Below are 20,033 nucleotides of genomic sequence, written 5' to 3' on the forward strand. Positions count from 1 at the left end.
TGATTTGCGAGAATTTTTGAATTAGACTTTTGTATTCGGTGTTTTAAAACACACATTTTAGGAAGAAAAAAATCGAAAAAATCGAGTGAGAACTAAACTGCATTTATACCGTAACTTATTTGACATGAAAATATTAACTTGTTATAATTATAATCTTTTGATATATTATTTGTGGCTAGGAATGGGTAAACCAATGTGATTCTAATCCTGATAATAGTCAAAATAATAATAATGTAGTAATGCTAAATGGAGAGAACTATGAGATTGTGATACAAGAACAGAACTATAATGATGATATTATTAGTGTTTTATTAGGAACACCTGAACATGTTCAATCAGGTATTAATGTTAAAAATATAATATAAATAACTTAAAGTTTGTTAAGTAAGTCTAAATAATACATATTTTTTTAATCCTAGTTACTGTTATGGATGTTGATAATACTAGCAATAATTATAGTAATATTAATAATGATTTTAATAATGTATTAATGCAGCATGACAATCATGATGATATTAGTATTATATTAGGAACACCTGAACAGGTTCAATCAGGTATTAATGTTAAAAATATAGTATGAAAATCTTAAAGGTTGTTAAGTAAGTCTTAATATTATATATTTTTTTAAATCTTAGATGTTGTTATGAGTGTTGATAAAAAAAAGCGGATTAGCATAAAAGGAATTACTAGACAATTTAGACAAAATATTAAAGTAAAAAGGAATAGTGGTAAAGAATATATTACACAAAAAGGAAAGCTTGTTCCAGCAAGGATGTTAAAACCATTAACTGACTGTAGATCTAAATGTAAGCAAAAAATTGACCGCAATTTACAACAAACTCTATTTGATGCGTATTGGTCCTTGAAATCTTATGATAGACGAATTTCTTACATAGCAAATCTTATAGTTTCTACTAAGAAAGTTGCTAATAGGAAAATAACTGATACCCCTGAGAAGCAAAAAAATCGACAGATTACTTACAAATATTTTATTCCTAATAATAATGAATTGATTGTTGTCTGCAAATTGTGTTTTTTAAATATATTTGGAGAAACACCTAAATTTATTCAAAAAATCTGCACACAAAAAGTTCAGTCACCCATCCAAAAAATGAAACCCGATAAAAGAGGTAAAAGCACGCCCAAAAATAAAAACAGTCAAAACAGTATTAATTTAGTCTTAGATCATATAAGAATGCTCCCATCTTATGAAAGTCACTATTGTCGTAAAGAGACTACGAAAAAATACTTACCAGCTCATTTCACTTTGAAATTAGCTTATGATGATTATGTAAAAGCTGTTAATGATCCTGTTAGTACTACTGTTTATAGAAAATATTTTAAACAAGCCGGCTTAAAAATAAAAAATCCCAAAAAAGACACATGTGCACTCTGTGACAGTTTTAAAATACAGATTTCCAACAATATTTCTTCAAGTGAAGAAAAGGCTGCTTTACTTATAAAAAAGAATAAGCATCATTATGAAGCAGAAGAAACATATGATGCCAAAAGAAAAGATTCAAAAACAATGATGTCAATAAATGTGTAATAGCTTTTGACCTACAACAATGTCTTCCCACTCCAAGTTTGGAATCATCTGTTGCATTTTATAAAAGACAACTATGGACCTTCAATCTCACAGTTCATAATATACTAACTTCAAATGCATCATGCTATATATGGAATGAGACCATTGTAAAACGTGGGGCCAATGATATTGGGTCTTGTGTTTTTCATTATTTAGCAAACTTGCCATCAAATATAACCCATGTTGTCATGTACAGTGATAATTGTGCAGGTCAAAATAAAAATTCTATTTTTATGGCTATGTGTTTAGCTTTTTTAGAACAACAAGAGACAATTAAAATTATTGATCATAAATTTATGATCTCCGGACATACTCGCATGGAGTGCGATTCGGACCATGGCCGAATTGAAAAAGCAAAAAAAAGGTATGCAACTCAAATTAATCACCCTTATGATTGGTCCCAATTAATTCGTTTTGCTGGAAAAGAAAAATGTAATGTCATTGAAACTGAACAAAGTAATTTTCAAGATTTTCATAGCTTGTTAAAAGCCAAATATCAATTAAAAAAAAAAATGAGGCAGGACAAGTATTTTTTTTTCGTAGTGTACAATGGCTACGATATAATAAATCTGACAAAAATATTGTGTTTTACAAATCATCTTTGAAGGACGATGAAATATTTCATAAAATGAATTTAACACGATGGAATGCTTTATGCAATGCACCAATACCTAAAGCATATAGTGATGTATTGCCAATAACTGAAGAGAAGAAAAAAGATTTAATTTCGTTACTACAGTTCATTCCAGAAATATATCACACATTTTATCAAAACTTAAAAACAAAAAACAATTTAAGAGATCCACTTGTGTCTGATGAAAAAGGAGAGTAAGTTTTCATTATATTTAAAATTTAGTCTTATTTTATTCTCTTTTTATATCCAATTTTAGTATTGTAACTTTTAATAAATCATTAATATACTAAATTATGTTAAAATGCATGTTCTTAATGTAAGGAACTCGGTAATTTAAAAATGGCGATTTTTATTTTTTGTTTTGTTATTTTTATTTTATTTTTATTTTTAATAAATCATTAATATAATGTATAATCTTAATAGTTAATGTTGTTAAACATATGTTCCTAAAGAAGTATAAGGATCTCTTAATCTCAATAAAATAAATATGTTAGTTTTTTTTTTTTTATAATATTTGTATGATGTGGTTATAATTACCTAATGTAATAATGTAAAGTACTTAACAAAACGCTTATATTTGTTATGTTATTATGATAATAATAAATTATTTTTATTATATTGTACCTATAGCTGTATGATTAAAAATTTGTTAAACTACGATAATTCAGAATATTTTGTATTCATTATTTTTATTATTTAATTACTTGTATAGAACAATAAAAATTAAAAAAAAATTATAAAAAAATAATATTATTATTAATATATTTTTACATTGTTTTAATACTTATACCTTTTTTCACAGTGAATATTTTCAAAAATATATACATTTATAATGGTGTAAAAGGGTATAAGTCACTATATTTCAATATATTCAGTGCAATAGGGAATAAGTCATCTATAATAAATAATAATTAACTTTTTCATTAAAATTATATAATTTTATATTACAATAAAAATAGTTTAATTTATTAAAAATACATCGATTAACATTCTTGCAAAAAACAAGAACTAATCACTTTTTTACGTCTCCTTAAAAGTTGTTAAATTTGACTTATACCCTTTTTCACGAATACCGTCCAATTATTAATAATCAAAATAAATATTATAATAAATTATAAACTGTTCTTGTGAATTACGTATGTTTAATATCACTTATACCCCTTATATCTAGGTATTTTATAACTTATGCCTAATCAATATGAAATATTTAAAATAATAAAATAGAAATTATACCTGTATATTTCTACATTTTGTTTTAAATTAATATTACCAGCTTAGTGTATTTGTAAACTATTAACATATACAACAAAATATTCTCAAACGCCTTCACCATTTTAAGGAGCTCCAAATTAATTTTAATTTATCTGTTTTGTGAATGATTTATTATGATTTATGAGTTATCAAAATGTTTATGAATTAAAGTTGTTCTAATGATGACAGTGAAAATATATAATACTTGTATTTAATTCAATATAAACTACAGAGTATGGTATATTAACAAAGTACTGATGTAGGTTGATTTGATTTGATGAAATATTCAATACTAAAATGTAACAGAGAGCCATTCTTCAGGTGGAATGGCTATACACAAAAAAGTGTTTTCTTTTTTAAGTAAGGTCCCGGTAAGTGATAAATAATTGAACAATTTTAACAATGAACATACAATAGATGATTTTACATAAAATAAGTTATTAAAATATCTTCATTTATATAAATAAATATGTATTTCAAGAAAAAAAGCGGAGTAATCATTTATTTAAACCAAAATCTTAAAAAAACATATTTTGTATATAGGTACGTAATATAAAAATATATTTAGTAAAAATTCACTTACTAGTTAATCAAACGTAATTATTCTCAAGCAATACTAATTGAACGGGCCTCAAAGTTAAAAAAATAAATATGAAATATTACCCTCCTTGTGATCTCTTCATATTCGGAGGATATACACAACATCGCCTTACCGTTTTAGCTTTACTTTGTTTTTTTTTTTATTCAAATGGTACGAAATAACAACAATTTCATCATCTTTTAATTCTGATGATATAATTTTGGAATTGTGATCAAAAATTTGTACAATTCGTATAATATTTACTGATTTTATTTATGAGTTGAATTTCAAACTTACGGTTGCCAGCGTATTGGTAATTGAAATGATGAACATTTTACAATCGAGTTACGCGTCGTACCTATTTACATACTGCAATACGCGCATAGAAAAAACGGTTTTGGTCGGGATTGACGGTGGGGGTTGTACTACATTTTTTTTTACTTCTACAGAATTGTATAAAAAAAAGTACATAATGCTGTATCATTTAAAATTGATATTTTTTAATATTTGGCAAAATGAATGCGCTAGTTTAACGTTACGCCAGCGCCGCCGGGGAAATTTTGAAAGGTTAGGTTGAGGGGGGGTGTACAAATGTTTAAATGTAGATTACAAATGTGTATAAATGGAATAACAATCGTTGGTAATTACAAGAAACGAAAACTAATAGAAACAGAAGAAGGAAAATCAAAACCGAAATCCAAAAGTGTTCAGTATTTTTTAATAGTAGATGGACAGCGTATTCAAGTATGTAAGAAATCTTTCATTAACGTTTATAATATTTCTAATAAGAAAATTAGACGGCTGGTCGATTTGTTAGAAAATAATATTACTCCAGTTGATATGAGAGGCGAAAATATTAATGCTAATACTATGCCATATGAGTATTGTCAAAAAATACATGAACATAAACTGAGTTTTCCAACTAAAGATTCTCATTACACAACACGATTGAAAAATTATTTAGACCCTAAATTAAATGTTAAAACTATGCATACAATGTTTATAGAAAAGTATCCAGAATTAGAAGGGAAAATAAAATATCAATATTATTGGGAGTATTTTAAGAATTTTTTTTCATTAGGCTTTGGTGCTCCAGTCAAAGATGCTTGTTCAAAATGCGAAGAATTAAATACAAAAATAATGAGTAAAGATTTAAATGATGTTGCAAAAAAGAGTTGCTGCTGCGGAATTACTAGTTCATAAACATAGAAGCAAAACATTTTATAATAATATTAAAAAAAACAATAGAGATTTCTCAACAGAATAAAAAAGTGTTAGGTCTTTGATTTGATTTTATGGCTGTAGTTGACTTACCTAAAATACCGGTGCAGGAAGTATATTATTATTGTCAATTATCTGTCAATACTTTTGGTATTCATAATTTAAACACGAATAATTTATTTTGTTATGTTTATCATGAGGCAACAGCAAGAAAAACGCCAAATGATGTATGCTCTTTTTTGGTTCACTATATTAATAGTTATGTTGATGATGATGTTGAGAAATTGCATTTGTTTTGTGACAATTGTGCTGGGCAAAAAAAAAAACCACGCATTACTCAGAATGATTATGGCTCTAGTTGAAATTAAAAAATTCAAAAAAGTTCAGGTGTTTTTTCCACAAAGTGGACACGTTTTTGCCGTGTGATAGTGACTTTGCATTGATAAAAAAACAACTGAACAGAGTGGATCGTCTATACACCTTAGAAGACTATATAGAACTTACTTTAAAATCATCAAGAAACCCAGAAAAATGTTCAGTGTTTCTAGTTGATAAAAGTATGATTTATGACTATCAAATGTGGTTTCCAAAATTTTATATTAAAAATACTAACGCATTAGAATGTTTAAGCCGTAATAAAACATTGAAACAACTTCGTACAATAGAAAAATTTTTAATTTCTAATTACCATTATTTTGAATGTGTATTGGAAAAATGTGGAATAATTAAGGCAAGTGAATTTATTGACGGAATAATATCAAACCATTTCAAATTGAGAAAAAACAATGCAATGCCCATACAACTCCCAAAAACACTTGTTTATACTTCAAGCTTACCAATTCTTGAAAGCAAAATGAAAGATTTGAAGCAACTAGCAAAATACATTTAAGAGCAAGCATTGCAATCATTTTGGAATTATATATTTTCGTTACAAATAGAGACACCTCAAGCAAGGCAAAATAGAACATAAGATATTTTTTATATAATTAAATTTCTAATTATTAAAAAGATATAAAATATTTGTGACTCAATATTAGTATATAATCTACTGTATATTATTTAATCATGTCATTTTAATTTTTATGCATATTAAAGCTACTTATTTATAAGAAAACGGTTATTTTTGAAATATAAATGGTAATTTGAAACATAAACGGCACATGTCCACAACCTTAAAGTCCTTCAGATGGACATGTGTCCATTCTGCGTTTAGCGAGTCAAATATACTCAATTGTATACTATTTACACTGAGACTATAGAACTATTTAATTACCTTTCGTCTGAAACTTACACGATGGTTATTAAATCAAATTAAATAATTTAAATAACTTATGGTTGCTAATTAAATCTTTTGAACTTGCCAAATGTTTAATTAATAAAATGTATTTTTATAAATATGCAAAAAACATATAGTACTATTATAATTTGTATAATGTGTATTATAAAATTACATTATATTATATATTTAGAGTTGAACAACAATAATTTAAGTATCAAATGTAGATTATTTTATTTTTTATTCGGGTTTTAAGAATCACACGGTACGTAGTTAATCAGCTCCTCTAACTCAACAACTCACTTATGAACTATTAACATTTTCCGTATGTTTTTAATGTGTTTATGCTGTTAATATGTGTACATCTGGGTAAAAGTAACTATTCAACCATAGTGTAGCTTCAATACACTGTATTGGAGTACATACTGACGGTACTCTGCGAATGAACCTGCATCGTCGACAAACACTTGTGTGCCACATAGTACTACTGGGGGTAAAACATTGGTCTTATGGAGTTAGGGCTGAGTTACAAAGGATAAAACAATGTAAATAAAATAATAAAATGCAATTTATTAAATCAAAAACAGTAATTTAACTATATTATGTAGAATATGAGTAAATCAACACTGTGCGAACAAACGAACGTTAATGCTCCACACACCTGCAACACATATGATAATAGATATTAATGTAGTACTACACACACATTTGATATTTAAAGAAATATACCCCGCCACGGCGTTTAATATCCAAAAAAAAAAAAACCTGCAGCGCCAATTCAGCACCGTCGACCATCGGGAACGACAGAGTACGAAGGCTACGAAAACGACTTGTATTCGACACGAATCGACGAACAAAAGGCCAACAACACGTACGGAGAAATAACACATAGAATCGTGAGATTTAATCGAAATCATTAAAATAATACCGAGTAGGTGGGACGTGCATACGTCGTTCGGCAATTCTAATCGTTCCGTCCAATCACACTAACAGATTTCACGGACAAACGGGGTAAACGTACCCAACTAGCACGGCATATTCATTGGATATTCCTTCAATCTTCGATTTAAGTATTCTATTAATAATACTAATCAATATTCTAAACATATTCTTTAGTTAATTTTATCAGGTGATTTCAACAGAGGATATTCTATTCATAATATTGTCATATTCTACAAAAATTATCTATTTGAAAATACTCTACGGATATTATAATACAGATGATAAAGGAATATTCATTTTATCCTATTACATTCGTATTTTTTTTTCATATTCTTTTATGTACAATCAATGAATAATATGGTTTTAATATTTATAGATTATCCATTATAGTTTTGTCTGTAAATAATAGAAGAATATTCTTTTATTAATTATGTCAACGCCATTATTGTTTATAATAATTATAATATTATTTAATTAATTACCTAAATATATATAAACATATAGTATAATAGTGTAAAGCTATTTTAATAATTTTACTAAAAATAAATAATATTATTGTTAGGATTTACTATAGTAGAATTATTTTTTTGGTTAACTGGATTTTTGACGATCGTTCTGATAAGAACGATACGAACCGATCGTCGACAGCAATTGAATTATTATATTAAATTAATAAATATGTCTATGCTATGTGTGTGTGCGCGGGGCGACCCGACGGCGGTTTATGATTGTTGTTCTATTTTTGTTTATTGTCATACAAAATATTACCATGTACGATGTACCAGTTATTTACACTGTATAGTCAATAATCATTAACCGCCGTCTAGTATACGATGTCTTTTATCGTGGTGTTATATCTAAGATTTTAATATAATGTAATATATTTTAAAACGGTCGGTTTTACCCAAAACATTCAACGCACATGGCGAAGGGAGACAGAAGAGTCCAAGAACGATACGGATACGGCATATTCACACACACACACCACAGTGGAAATGCAGACATTATATAATATTATACGGTACCGTCGTCTGTCACTCCGATCGATCGATATTCCGTATTCGTCAGTCCGATAGTCTATACTTTTATATTATTTAATCTACTCTGTGCTGTTATAGTCTCGATTTTTCGATACTATATTGATTGAATATTTATTATTATTTTGCTAATTAGTTTGGCCATTCGTCGTTTAAGGTACGTATAAGTAAAAATATGATTGTTGTTTTATAATAAATTGTAAATAATTATATATTGTAATTTTCCATTTAGTAAGTGTAACAATATGTAATATAATCTAACCTAACTAGGTAACAACTAATACATACGATATACTTGTAGTTTATACCATGTCTGTATGTATATATACATATGTATATTACATAATATTATAAACAAACAAAATAATATTAAACATTAATATATTCGTATATACCTACATAATTCAAATATTAAATAAGTAATTGTCATTAATCTAGATATTCTGAATTTTTTTTGTGTAAATTTATGGTTAATGTATCGATAATAATTAGGCAGCTAAATAATTTCCCCGTAAGTAAGAACTAGGAAGCTAATAATAAGCTATAGTTAAATTATATAGTTGTTCCCTTCAGTGCCGCAACTAGGTCTTGTGGGGCCCTGGTGCAAAAAATGTTATGGGGCCCCTGTACCTGTATACTATACCTGTACCTGTACACTTGCCCCCTCAACCTACTCTGAAAATTAACTTTTAAACACAATTTGATAATTTAAAAAAACTGTATATTGAAGTTGTATAGTATTAAGTTCTATATTCTATCCTTTATTTTATTATTTTCATTTACTGAAATTAATTACTTATTATTACCTATATACTTGTGTATTTGACTTTATATAATTCATGATTATTATGAACAATTTTGAAATTAGTCCCCCCCAACTAAAATTCCTAGCTATGCCACTGCAATGTATAATATTATATAGGTAGATAAAAGCATCGTTTATACTATTGTAAATTGTTTCTATATACTACATGGCTCCTAAGAATCAGTCTTTAAATGAACTTATTTTTGTTCCCTTGTGATTTGAATACTTTATAAATTTACATTTTACAATTAGTTTAATTTACATTATTCAAATGGTCCTTACTTATTAGGCACTTAAACTATTGCACCCAGTCAAGTAATTAAAAAATTAAATTCAAACATAATATAATAATAATAATACCTTTTTATTATTTTATTCTGTATTATAAAATATATAAACAATAAACATCTAAGTAAATTAAGTAATATTCATAAATAAATAAAAAACTATTATAACATACCTATGCAGTTCAAATTTAAAATATATTTTATAAAATAACATTTTTATTTACAAAAATTTTTTTTTCTTGCTTTTTTATTAGCAAAGTCATCAATTATTTTATTTACATTAAGTTCTTTAGTTCTTGATCGTTCTATATTTAAAATACTGATATTTGATAGCCTTTCTTGTCCCATTGAATTTCTTAGATAGTTTTTTATTATTTTTAGCTTGGAAAACGAACGTTCTGCTGATGCAACAGTGACTGGTAATGATATAAAAATGATACAAGCAGTTAATATATCTTTGAAAAGAGAAGCCATATCATTTTCTAAAATATAATTTGCTATATCTTTTATACTTTTCATAGTTGACAGTGAATCAATTATCACTTCTTTAAAAGATAACATCTGTCTCGTAAGATCTGAACTTATATCTTTCTTGTAGTATAAAATGAAGTCATAAGTAGTCTTGATAATGTTATCTTCGCTAGATACTAAAATTACTTGTGGTTGTAAAAAGTTGAATTTATCAACTACTTTCTGTAAACCTAAAAAGCGATTATTTAGCTGAACTAAAGCTGTATCAATCAAAGGCAAAAATACTTTTATTCTGAGGTTTTCTTCGGTTATATCTTGTCTTTTGTCTCCATCTAAATCACCAAAAAAATTTTTTGAATATATTCGACGCCGTTGATTATTATTCACAGCTATTCCCCAACTATTACACAAATCTGTTGCTGAAGTAACCAGTTCTTCATATTTCTCTCTCAAATTTTGAATTATTGCAATAGCTGATTGTAAACACTCACAAGCATTATGAAGGTTAGAATCAATTGATTGTAATTTTTTAGATACCACATAAAAAGGTCTTAAAATTTGTTCCCATATAGTGAGTATTAGCACAAACTCAAAAGATTCTAACTTCTTTTTTAGACCTTTAGCTCTATTAATTTCTTCTTTCTTGTCACTTGTTAGCATTATATTTGTTAAAGATTTTAAAACATCTCTGTAACGATACTTGAGAGCAAAAACTGCGTTATGTCGAGATTCCCACCTCGTTGTACATACTTTTTTTAAGACTGTTTTTGCTACATCATCACCTAGCGCCAGAGAGGCCCATCTAGGAGCACTTTTACTAAAGAATAAAAATATATCTTGAAGGATATCAAAAAAATTTAACATTTTTGATGAACTTTTGGCCACATCTGACAAAACAAGATTCAAATTATGTGCAGCACAATGCACGTATGATGCATTTGGAATTATATCAGAAATTCTTTTTTGAACACCTGTGTAGCCACCGCTCATTACCGAAGCACCATCATATCCTTGGCCCCTACATTTGTTTATATCCAAATTATAATTCTTTAAAATAGATATTATTAAATTTACATGATCTTCAGCACCATGTTTATGAAGGGGGTAAAATCCTAGAAAAGACTCTTTACAATATAACTTTTGTTCTCTATAATCAATTACTACATATCTAATAATAATGCTAACTTGATCAATCTTCGTGATATCTTGTGTTGAATCAACTATTATGGAGAAACATGGAGCAGATCTGATTTCCTCACAAATTAAAGTAATTAAGTTTGTTGATAGTAATTCAATTAGTTCATTTTTAATGAAAACTCAGATATTTAATTTGTGTCTTTTCAGTGTAAAGTAAATTATGTAATAGTGGATCAAATTCAGCCATTAGTCTTACTGATCGGATAAAATTGCCTTCGTTCATACTTGTAGAAGTTGATTTCCCTTCATTACCACGGAGGGCTGTATTACCAGCTGTTAAAAATAAAATTATTTTAATTAACCTAGTTAAAATATCTCTCCATTTCTGAGCTTCTTGGGATATTTGATCTTCTATTGAGTGATCAATTGTTTGATTTTTTACCCATATTGTGCGTAATTTAACAGCGTCAATGTGCTGAATAGAAATCTCATGTTTATTAATTTTTTGCGATAAATGTCGCCAATCATTTATTCCTGTTATCCAGTTTGATTTAAAATAAGGATGTGTTCTATCAGAAAACAACCAACAAGATTCGCAGTATGCTTTATCAAGTATGACTGAGTAGCAAAGCCAAGATCTGGGAATTTTATGGCCAGCTAAATTTGTTATAAAATAATATTCAACAGAAAATTTTCGACACCTTTTGTTTTCATTATCTTGACACGGTGTAGAATCTAGTGGAAATTTAATATTTGGTTTGCAAGGCCCAAATAAAATAATCTGTCTTTTTAAATTAGAATTATTTATGACATCTGGAAACTTTCCACGATTTGAAGGAAATTCACTATTTAGATCCATTTCAATATGAGGTGATAAAATAATGTCATTTACCGTTTCACTTGCTTCAGCTTCATCTATTACATCTTCATTTGTCTTCACAATTGATTCATTTTCTAAACATATTAATAAATATTTTCACTTATTTAACACTTAAATACTGTTCAATTTTAAATCGAATAATTGCATTTTTTTATGCATTATGATTTAGACGTTGCTTGTTAAAAAAATTTCAACTTTCAAGTCTCTATCACCATTTACTATTATTTTTAGAGCTATGACCAGGGCTCGGGAATTTATGCATTTGCATATTTGTTTGGGAAGTAAATAGAATAAATCTGATCAGGTACAAATTTATGTTGTGGTGTTTAGAGTTAATGTATAAAAGTTTATTGTGCATATGTTTGCATATTTTGGAATTTTTTTTTCAAATGCATATTTTTTAGATTTATTGATTTTTATTGCATATTTCAAGATACTTATTTTAATTTTTAACCCATATTTACCTGAAGTAACTGATGTTTTTCGAAGAAATTTAGTCATTGAACCTCTCATTAAATCCAAACCGGCGGCTCTTTGTTCTTTTGCCTTGCGTTTAGCAAAACCACTTTCATACACTCTTCGTGTCGACATAATAATTATAAAAAAAATATACTTACTACTTAAAAATACTTCACGATTTTGGTAAATAGCAAGTAGGTAATATTATACTAATATTATATAAAATTATAAATTACAACTAACACGCGCGACAGGCCACAGGAACAACCGCACAACTAAATCACTGATCAGTAAATACTAATGGTTTCAAGATTTAACACTCAAAAGTCGAGACTGTAAACACATAATAATAATGGAAATTCCCATTTGTCATCATGTAATATAAAACATTATAATCAATAATATTATATTAATATAATATAATACTGCATAGTATATGTAATATATACTTTGTGTGTATGAGTGTTATTTTTGTTATCGATAGAAATTATATGGGGTTTTCTAAAAATAAATCAAAATTAATATCAAATCATTCGAGTTCCTTCCCACCAACCATCACGTCTACTGTTAACTGCAGCAGGCAATAAGGTTACCAAACAACCTTTATAAATATAAAATTAAAATTACAACATACAATATAAATTATAGACACACAAATACTGAAAATTATTATTATTATTATTACCTAATGTGACTAAATCACTATAAATGTAAGATCGTTATAGTGTCATACTATTAATTATTATACTATAATATGTACAGGAAATGAGAATTTTTATTATTTTTATTTTCCTTATAACTATTATTCTTTACTGCCTACTCTCAAATTTACACTTAAATCTTCTTTAAATTTCGGGGCCCCAATTTATTATAAACTGAGGCCTCTTGGTGGTGATAGGCACCCCCGGTCACCCCGCTAGTTGCGGCACTGGTTCCCTTGTTGGTAGGTATCATTTATTTCTAGTTATATTATATAATGGATAATTCAAGAAATGGCTTCAAAAAAAAAATTCGTTTATCGAAATCTCAATTCAATAAAAAAATAAAACAGCAACTTGATTCTTTAGATCATTTAAGAAAACATAATAATACAACATCTGTTGCTTTACCAGTTATGTGCAATATTAGTTCAATTGCACAGACTCAATTTAATTTTGAAAATACATTATCTAATGATCCCTCGAATGATACACTTACTAAGGAAAATTATGTTATTCCACTTAGTATTTCATCTCAAATGTTTTCTGAAAATAGTAATTTTACTAGTCAAACATTGTCCCTATTCGGTGAATCTAGTTCTACTACTTTATTAAACAGTTTTAACTCAAATAACCATATCACTGATTGTGAAAAAACATCAATAACTGATCAATTAAAAGAGTGGGCTGTTAGGAATAGAATACAAATTTCATATGCATGACTAGGCGGAGGACGGGCATATATTGTATAGATGTTATTCAGTACATTGAGACTAGACTCATTCAAAGTTTTTGCCGTTCGCATTGCGGTCGTCACGTATTTTTCTGTAAACACGAAAACTGCAGCGTGTCGTGCGTCCGTATTAGATTATTAAATTTAGCTATTTGACATTGTATAGCAGCGTGTAGTAATTAAATTATTATTATTTATTATTGGTATTATACAAAACTACACAAGTTACAAACTTAATTATAATATAATAAATTACACTAGAAATACATATATTTATTATATTTTCTACTATGGGAATACAGAAAAAAAAACAGATATACTAGACTTTTTGTTTAAAAATAGTTTTAATACGTTAACATACGAAGAAAAGTGTCAATTAAAATCAATGGCAAAGGACCCGACATTTGTGGAAAGTATTATTGATGATTTTGCGAAGAAAAAAGAAAGAAGAATTGAATTAGAATATAAAATAATATAAATTATCTATTCTTATAATTTTTATAAAGCTATCAATTATAATAATAAAAAAAGGTTTTTTTTATATTATTTGTATTCATTTTTTTTTTATTAAATTTTCAGTCTCCCCAATGAATTTACTTGCGAGCCGCCACTGATCGAATGTTGTCGTTAGAGCGTTGAATAATCAGTCATCACTCGTGAAAATAAATTTATATTCGTCGGATCGTAGACCGTAGACCACGTGGGCGCAATCAGTGAAATAAGAACTTTTCTTTAATCCCCGTTTCGATTCCCTCGGAAGTCGATAGTAGAGTGTCGATTTGTTCATAAAAAAGTCAAAGTACTTTTAGTAATCAGCAATCAACGGTGAAAATCAGTTTATGTATAATAAAGCCACCTACGTAGGCAATCTGATCGTGACCATTACAGCATATACCTAATGTGTATTTAAAAATTAAATATTAAATACTAACATCAGCCAATACACTCATTAATATTATATATTATTATTAAATATAATACACGTGATTAAATTTGCAATGTATTGTGTTAAACAAATTAAATATTATATTCAATTGGATGTATTTTATTAGGTAGATATTATATAAAAGTATAAAACATTAGAAATATAATTAATTCAATTATTTTATGTTTATTACATAATTGGTGTAACAATAATTTGTGTACAGAGGAGAGTATGAGTTTTACACGTATAATATACGTATAACATATTATGTTTGTAACGTTAAGTCTAACAGAACAACGTCAATGTACAATGATTATGATAAAAAAAAAAAAATATAAGTAATATCATTTATGTTTAAAATTATTTTACTATTATTGTAATTAATAATGTATTTAATTCTTTTTTTTACAGCAAAAACAATAAATTTAAAATTTTTTTTTTTAAATTATTTTTATTATATTTTTATACCTACTCACATTTTTTTTTATATTGTATACTGACACACACACACACACACGCACAAATATATTTATACGATTTCCAACTTATATATTGTGGACGTATATTAAATTTTTTATTATTAGGTATATATTGTACATTTATGTTTGTTACGAATTTTTGTTATTGCATATATATTAATATATATTATTATAATACATTAATATTTTCAATATATTATAAGGTGTTTGCTATAGTGCAGATATTGGTTTTATCTGCAACAGACTTAACTATAACGTACAAAAAAACGAAATATGTGTAATATATAATATAGTCGTAGGAAATTTACCGACGAATAAACAATAAATAGATTTACAATATGTTATTACATGAATAATTTGTTGTCGACGATAAGATAGTCTTTTGATATATTAGCACAATTTTGGGCCGGTGAACATATAAATGGGCCGCTTAGAAGTGAAAATCTCGATGGGCCGATACATACCAATCCGGCCCTGATTATTAATAAACTTTAATTGACTACTAAGTATTGTATATGTGTTTGTCTGTTTTAATTAAATTTTGAACTTAACCAAACCTTACTTTCCTTACCAATATTGGAAGCTTGTTTAAGGTATATTCTAAGATGTATGTATTTCAACCATGGTTACTCTTAAGACTGTGGTCCATAATTCTATGATAATATTAGTTTTATAGGTTTAATTTTTTACATGAAGTAAGATATAATATTGTTCCATGGTATACAAATTAATTTAGTTAATATTGTTAATGGTATCCCTGGTATTGGTACTATAGTACTTTTCTATACTATAGTAGTACAGTACATTATAATATGTAAGTATATTTAGTTTTTTAATAGCCACTAACCAGTAGGATTAATAAGTTCAAGACGTTGAAATAAGTCATAAATAATTGATAGGTAGTTTTTATTCAAGTTTATCAACAATTAAAGCTTTGAAAATGAATTGCTTAGTTTATCCATGTCACTAGGCATCACTGTTGGCCAAAAAGATGGGAAAACATATTTATTTGGCGGTGTTTGGTGTTTTCTGTCCAGAGTGCAACAACGAACCTGTTATAGAAAATTATACATTATTGTCTATTACACATTGATTATTTGCATCATGCTTCATCATAATATTACCGTGTCTCCTTTTGACCAGTACACAAACCGTGATTTGGCTCTTTTGATCAAAAGTTCGTCTTCATATGACGTTGGCTTTACTGATTTCACCAATAATTCGAACTTTGAGTGTACGGGACACCACCATTCTGTGCACTAAATTAAATTTTATGTAAGTATACAATTTAAATAATAATTTCTGAATCCTAAATTTCTGGTTTTTGAACAGAAAATGTGTGATTAATATATTAGATAGTATTATGGTAATGTAAATATTATAATGTAAATCATGTACTCGTTTAATCTGCAGGTCTGCAAATTCATCATAAATTGATTTAGCCGGTAAAGATGATACTGGTGAAGAGGAAGGAACCATTGGCGATAAATGAACTGCTGGAGAAGAAGTAACCGCTGAAGAAGAAAGAACTGTTGAACAGGAAGGAACCGCTAAAGAAGAAAGAACTGCTGAATAGGAAGGGCCCGCTGAAGAAGGAAGAACTTGCTTGATTACGCCCGAGGTGTCTGTTTGAGCCGGGAACGGACAATAATAGGCCGTGCGTCCGGTTAACAAAATATTTCGCGTTTTATTACGTATTATACTAACACACCGACCGACCAGGCGCGGATCCAGGAATATTTTTTTGGGCGGGCCCGTAAATTTAACCACATAAGATAATGCAGTAAAATTAAGATTTAATAAAGAATAATTTTCACTTAGTTAAAAATATAATAATAGTTAAAAAAAAAATATATATTGAATTACAGTTACATGGAAAAATTTAACCTTCTTCACTTATTACTAGCAAATTCATTTAAAATTTCGTCTGGATTTTGTATTAACTCTTCACTTTTTTCTCGTTCAATCGATAGCAGAGCTAGGTTGTGTAAACGTTTTCCGGTCATGGTCGATCTATTATACGTTTTAATTCTCCTCATTGTAGAAAAACTCCTTTCAGCTGTAGCACTTGAAATTGGAATAACTAAAATTCGTCTGTACACTTCTTCTAGCTGTAAGAATGATGCTCCCATGCTTTTAATTGATAAATAGGCTTCTATAGAATTTGAATCTGCAGCAAACATTTTTTTTTCCTAAATCACATTGTGCTCTCAACTTTTCAATAAATTGATTATCTGTAGAAATTCCTGGCAATTTTATAAGTGTGTCAAAGTCTAAAAACATTTTGGAGCTTGGATTACAGGCTTCCACTGCTTCAATTAGTTCTGTTTGCTTAAATCTTCGGTTCATTTCCACGACGATATTGTCAATTATTTCAAAGTATTGACTTCTCATTTTTATTTCATGTTCAGAAATGTTGTCCATTTGATTTTGTCCTATAGAACTTGTCACAAAATAATCTGTACGTTTTGATGATACATTCTTTTTTCTCTTTTTCGTAACTGGGATGCTCATTTCACCACTGATTTCTTCTACAGATTTAATAACTTTTTCATATAAATCATGAAATTTGTTTTCGGTTCTCATACTTTTTATTTGATCTTTTGTACATTCAATAAGTGTTATGCAATTACTTAAATCTGTAGATTTTGTTTGTAAATAAACTGACAACGAGTTTATGCAAAATAGAAGTTCATCTAAACAAAATATTATCAATAAATTATCAAAAGTTGCAAATTGGTTTAATAAACCTCTAGCTTTTGCAGCTTCTTTTGCTTTTTTACTCAAAGTACACTCTTTTAAAGCTTTAATAACACTTTTGAAACGTATTTTAAAGAAATGTATCCCTTTGTACTTTGAAACCCATCTTGTTTCGCAGTGCTGTGGTATTTTTAATTTTTTATCACTGTCTTCTGGTGATTCCAAAAATAAACTGTTTCTTAGTGAAGAACACGACTGAAATGAATAAATTGCTTCTAATATACCAATTGTATTATGAATAGCTGAAACATGTTTTGATGCATCTACTAAAACAAGATTGAGCCTGTGTGCATAGCAATGCACATATAGGCATGGGTTTTTAGACATTTCTCGGATATATTGCTGAACACCATTGATAGTCCCCGACATAGCAGAAGCTCCGTCGTATGATTGGCCAATACAATTTTTTATATCCAAATTAATAGAACACAAAAAAAGTTGAATACTATCGGCAAGTGCTTTTGCATGCAATTCTTTAAGCTCAAGAAATCCAAGAAATCTTTCGTTAATACGATTGTCACTTATGTAGCGTACACAAATTCTCATTTGTTCTATATTTGATTCGGTTTTAGCTTCATCGACAATAATACTGTAAAAATTACTTCCATTTTGAATTTCTTCTACAATACTTTTTAAAATTACTTTAAATGACACATTAAGAATTTCATTTTGAATTGTTTTTGAAGTGTATTTAGCATTTTTTGGTAATGTATTTAATTTTGTTTTAAATCGTCATTTTCAAGTCTAAGCAATTTTACCAACTCGATAAAATTACCATTATTTTGAAAGGTGTCAATATCAGTTTTTAAATTATCATCGTCGTTATCATCAATATAATTATTAGTTTCTCTGTGACCACGTAAACCAATATCTTGTCTCCCGCAATATAACACGCATCTGATCAACGATCTCATAATTTCCCGATTTTTTAAAATGTCTTCTTTTAGTTGTGTATTTAATTTTGTTGCTACAGAACCAGTTTTTTTAGCGGATATCCACGATTTATATTTTTTAAGAGACAGTTTATGAATATTTGAAGAATTGTGTTTTTCTAACATGTTTCCAATATGCTTCCAATCAGAATAACCATTAACAATTAAAACTTTATCTCTATAGCCGGAATTATCACTAGTGAAATGGCGACAGTAAAAACAAAATATCGAATCTCTAATTTTCGAGTATTCTAACCATTCGTATTTTGAATACCACAAAACATTAAATGATCTCTGTTTTCCACCGATGTTTCGTCTCGGGAACGTAATGTTGGGTTGATTTGGCCCGTTTTCAACGTTTTGACTAATATCAAAAATATTGTTTTGAATATCGCGATCATTGACACTTATTGTAGTAGAAGATTTACGAATTTGTTTAGAAGTAACAGATTCATCAGATTCATCCGATTTTGAAAGGGGGACAAGAAAACGTTTCATGGCCTAAAAGCAGTATTTATAAATAAAATAAAACAGGATTTTAGAATATCATAATATATAAAGAATGGCAACTTGTTTTTATGTGTGAATAATTATTTACTATAATAATATAACAATCTACGTGTGTATACTGTACATATAGGTATTATGTATGTATTTATATTCAATAATTGCGCAAACAATTTGTTAAATATAAAATAAATGGTTATGCCTTAATAAATAGCTAAAAAATAAAATAAAACTTACCTATTTTATGTATATGCTCAGCACATCAACAATTCGTAGATGGATTTCCAACAAATTTTAATATTTAAATTATTTAATTAAAATGTGGATTCAGGTATCGCGTATTGGGAGTTCACAGCAGACAGAATAATATTACGAGTACACGAGTGACGTGTGTCAATTAACAATTGGTGGTCGGGTGATGCCCAGTTTTA

At 27.9% G+C, this 20,033-nt stretch overlaps 3 protein-coding genes across 3 annotated transcripts; all 3 read right to left on the reverse strand.

Moving 5' to 3' along the window:
• Nucleotides 1-9,514: 9,514 nt before the first annotated feature.
• On the reverse strand, nt 9,515-11,183 carry LOC132931184 (zinc finger MYM-type protein 1-like). The gene is made up of 4 exons (XM_060997306.1): nt 11,167-11,183; nt 10,955-11,110; nt 9,901-10,909; nt 9,515-9,559 (listed from the first exon to the last, which is right to left on the reverse strand). The coding sequence occupies exons 1-4, from the start codon at nt 11,181-11,183 to the stop codon at nt 9,515-9,517; spliced, it is 1,227 nt and encodes a 408-aa protein (XP_060853289.1).
• A 215-nt stretch (nt 11,184-11,398) lies between these two features.
• Nucleotides 11,399-12,700, reverse strand: LOC132931185 (zinc finger MYM-type protein 5-like). The gene is made up of 2 exons (XM_060997307.1): nt 12,574-12,700; nt 11,399-12,183 (listed from the first exon to the last, which is right to left on the reverse strand). The coding sequence occupies exons 1-2, from the start codon at nt 12,698-12,700 to the stop codon at nt 11,399-11,401; spliced, it is 912 nt and encodes a 303-aa protein (XP_060853290.1).
• A 3,629-nt stretch (nt 12,701-16,329) lies between these two features.
• Nucleotides 16,330-19,593, reverse strand: LOC132931186 (zinc finger MYM-type protein 1-like). Its single transcript, XM_060997308.1, has 6 exons — nt 19,029-19,593; nt 17,585-18,804; nt 17,307-17,514; nt 16,802-16,989; nt 16,528-16,662; nt 16,330-16,455 (listed from the first exon to the last, which is right to left on the reverse strand). Exons 1-6 carry the CDS (start codon nt 19,591-19,593, stop codon nt 16,330-16,332), a joined length of 2,442 nt encoding a protein of 813 aa, XP_060853291.1.
• Nucleotides 19,594-20,033: the final 440 nt, after the last annotated feature.

The sequence above is a fragment of the Rhopalosiphum padi genome, unplaced genomic scaffold (genome assembly GCF_020882245.1).
Source record: "Rhopalosiphum padi isolate XX-2018 unplaced genomic scaffold, ASM2088224v1 scaffold1, whole genome shotgun sequence".
NCBI classification, from domain to species: Eukaryota; Metazoa; Arthropoda; class Insecta; order Hemiptera; family Aphididae; genus Rhopalosiphum; species Rhopalosiphum padi.

What these genes read in the sequence shown, in the direction of transcription:
- LOC132931185 (XM_060997307.1), bottom strand. Translation starts at nt 12,700, where the DNA reads ATGTCGACACGAAGAGTGTATGAAAGTGGTTTTGCTAAACGCAAGGCA. An exon ending in AAAAACATCAGTTACTTCAG is followed by an intron (nt 12,184 to 12,573) that starts GTAAATATGGGT and finishes TAATATGTTTAG; the next exon opens with AAAATGAATCAATTGTGAAG.
- LOC132931186 (XM_060997308.1), bottom strand. Translation starts at nt 19,593, where the DNA reads ATGAAACGTTTTCTTGTCCCCCTTTCAAAATCGGATGAATCTGATGAA. An exon ending in TTGCGGGAGACAAGATATTG is followed by an intron (nt 18,805 to 19,028) that starts GTTTACGTGGTC and finishes TGTCATTTAAAG; the next exon opens with TAATTTTAAAAAGTATTGTA. An exon ending in AATTTTAAATGAATTTGCTA is followed by an intron (nt 16,990 to 17,306) that starts GTAATAAGTGAA and finishes TTCCTTCTTCAG; the next exon opens with CGGGCCCTTCCTATTCAGCA.
- LOC132931184 (XM_060997306.1), bottom strand. An exon ending in GCCAAAAGTTCATCAAAAAT is followed by an intron (nt 10,910 to 10,954) that starts GTTAAATTTTTT and finishes TTTATTCTTTAG; the next exon opens with TAAAAGTGCTCCTAGATGGG. An exon ending in CAAGAACTAAAGAACTTAAT is followed by an intron (nt 9,560 to 9,900) that starts GTAAATAAAATA and finishes AAATTTATAAAG; the next exon opens with TATTCAAATCACAAGGGAAC.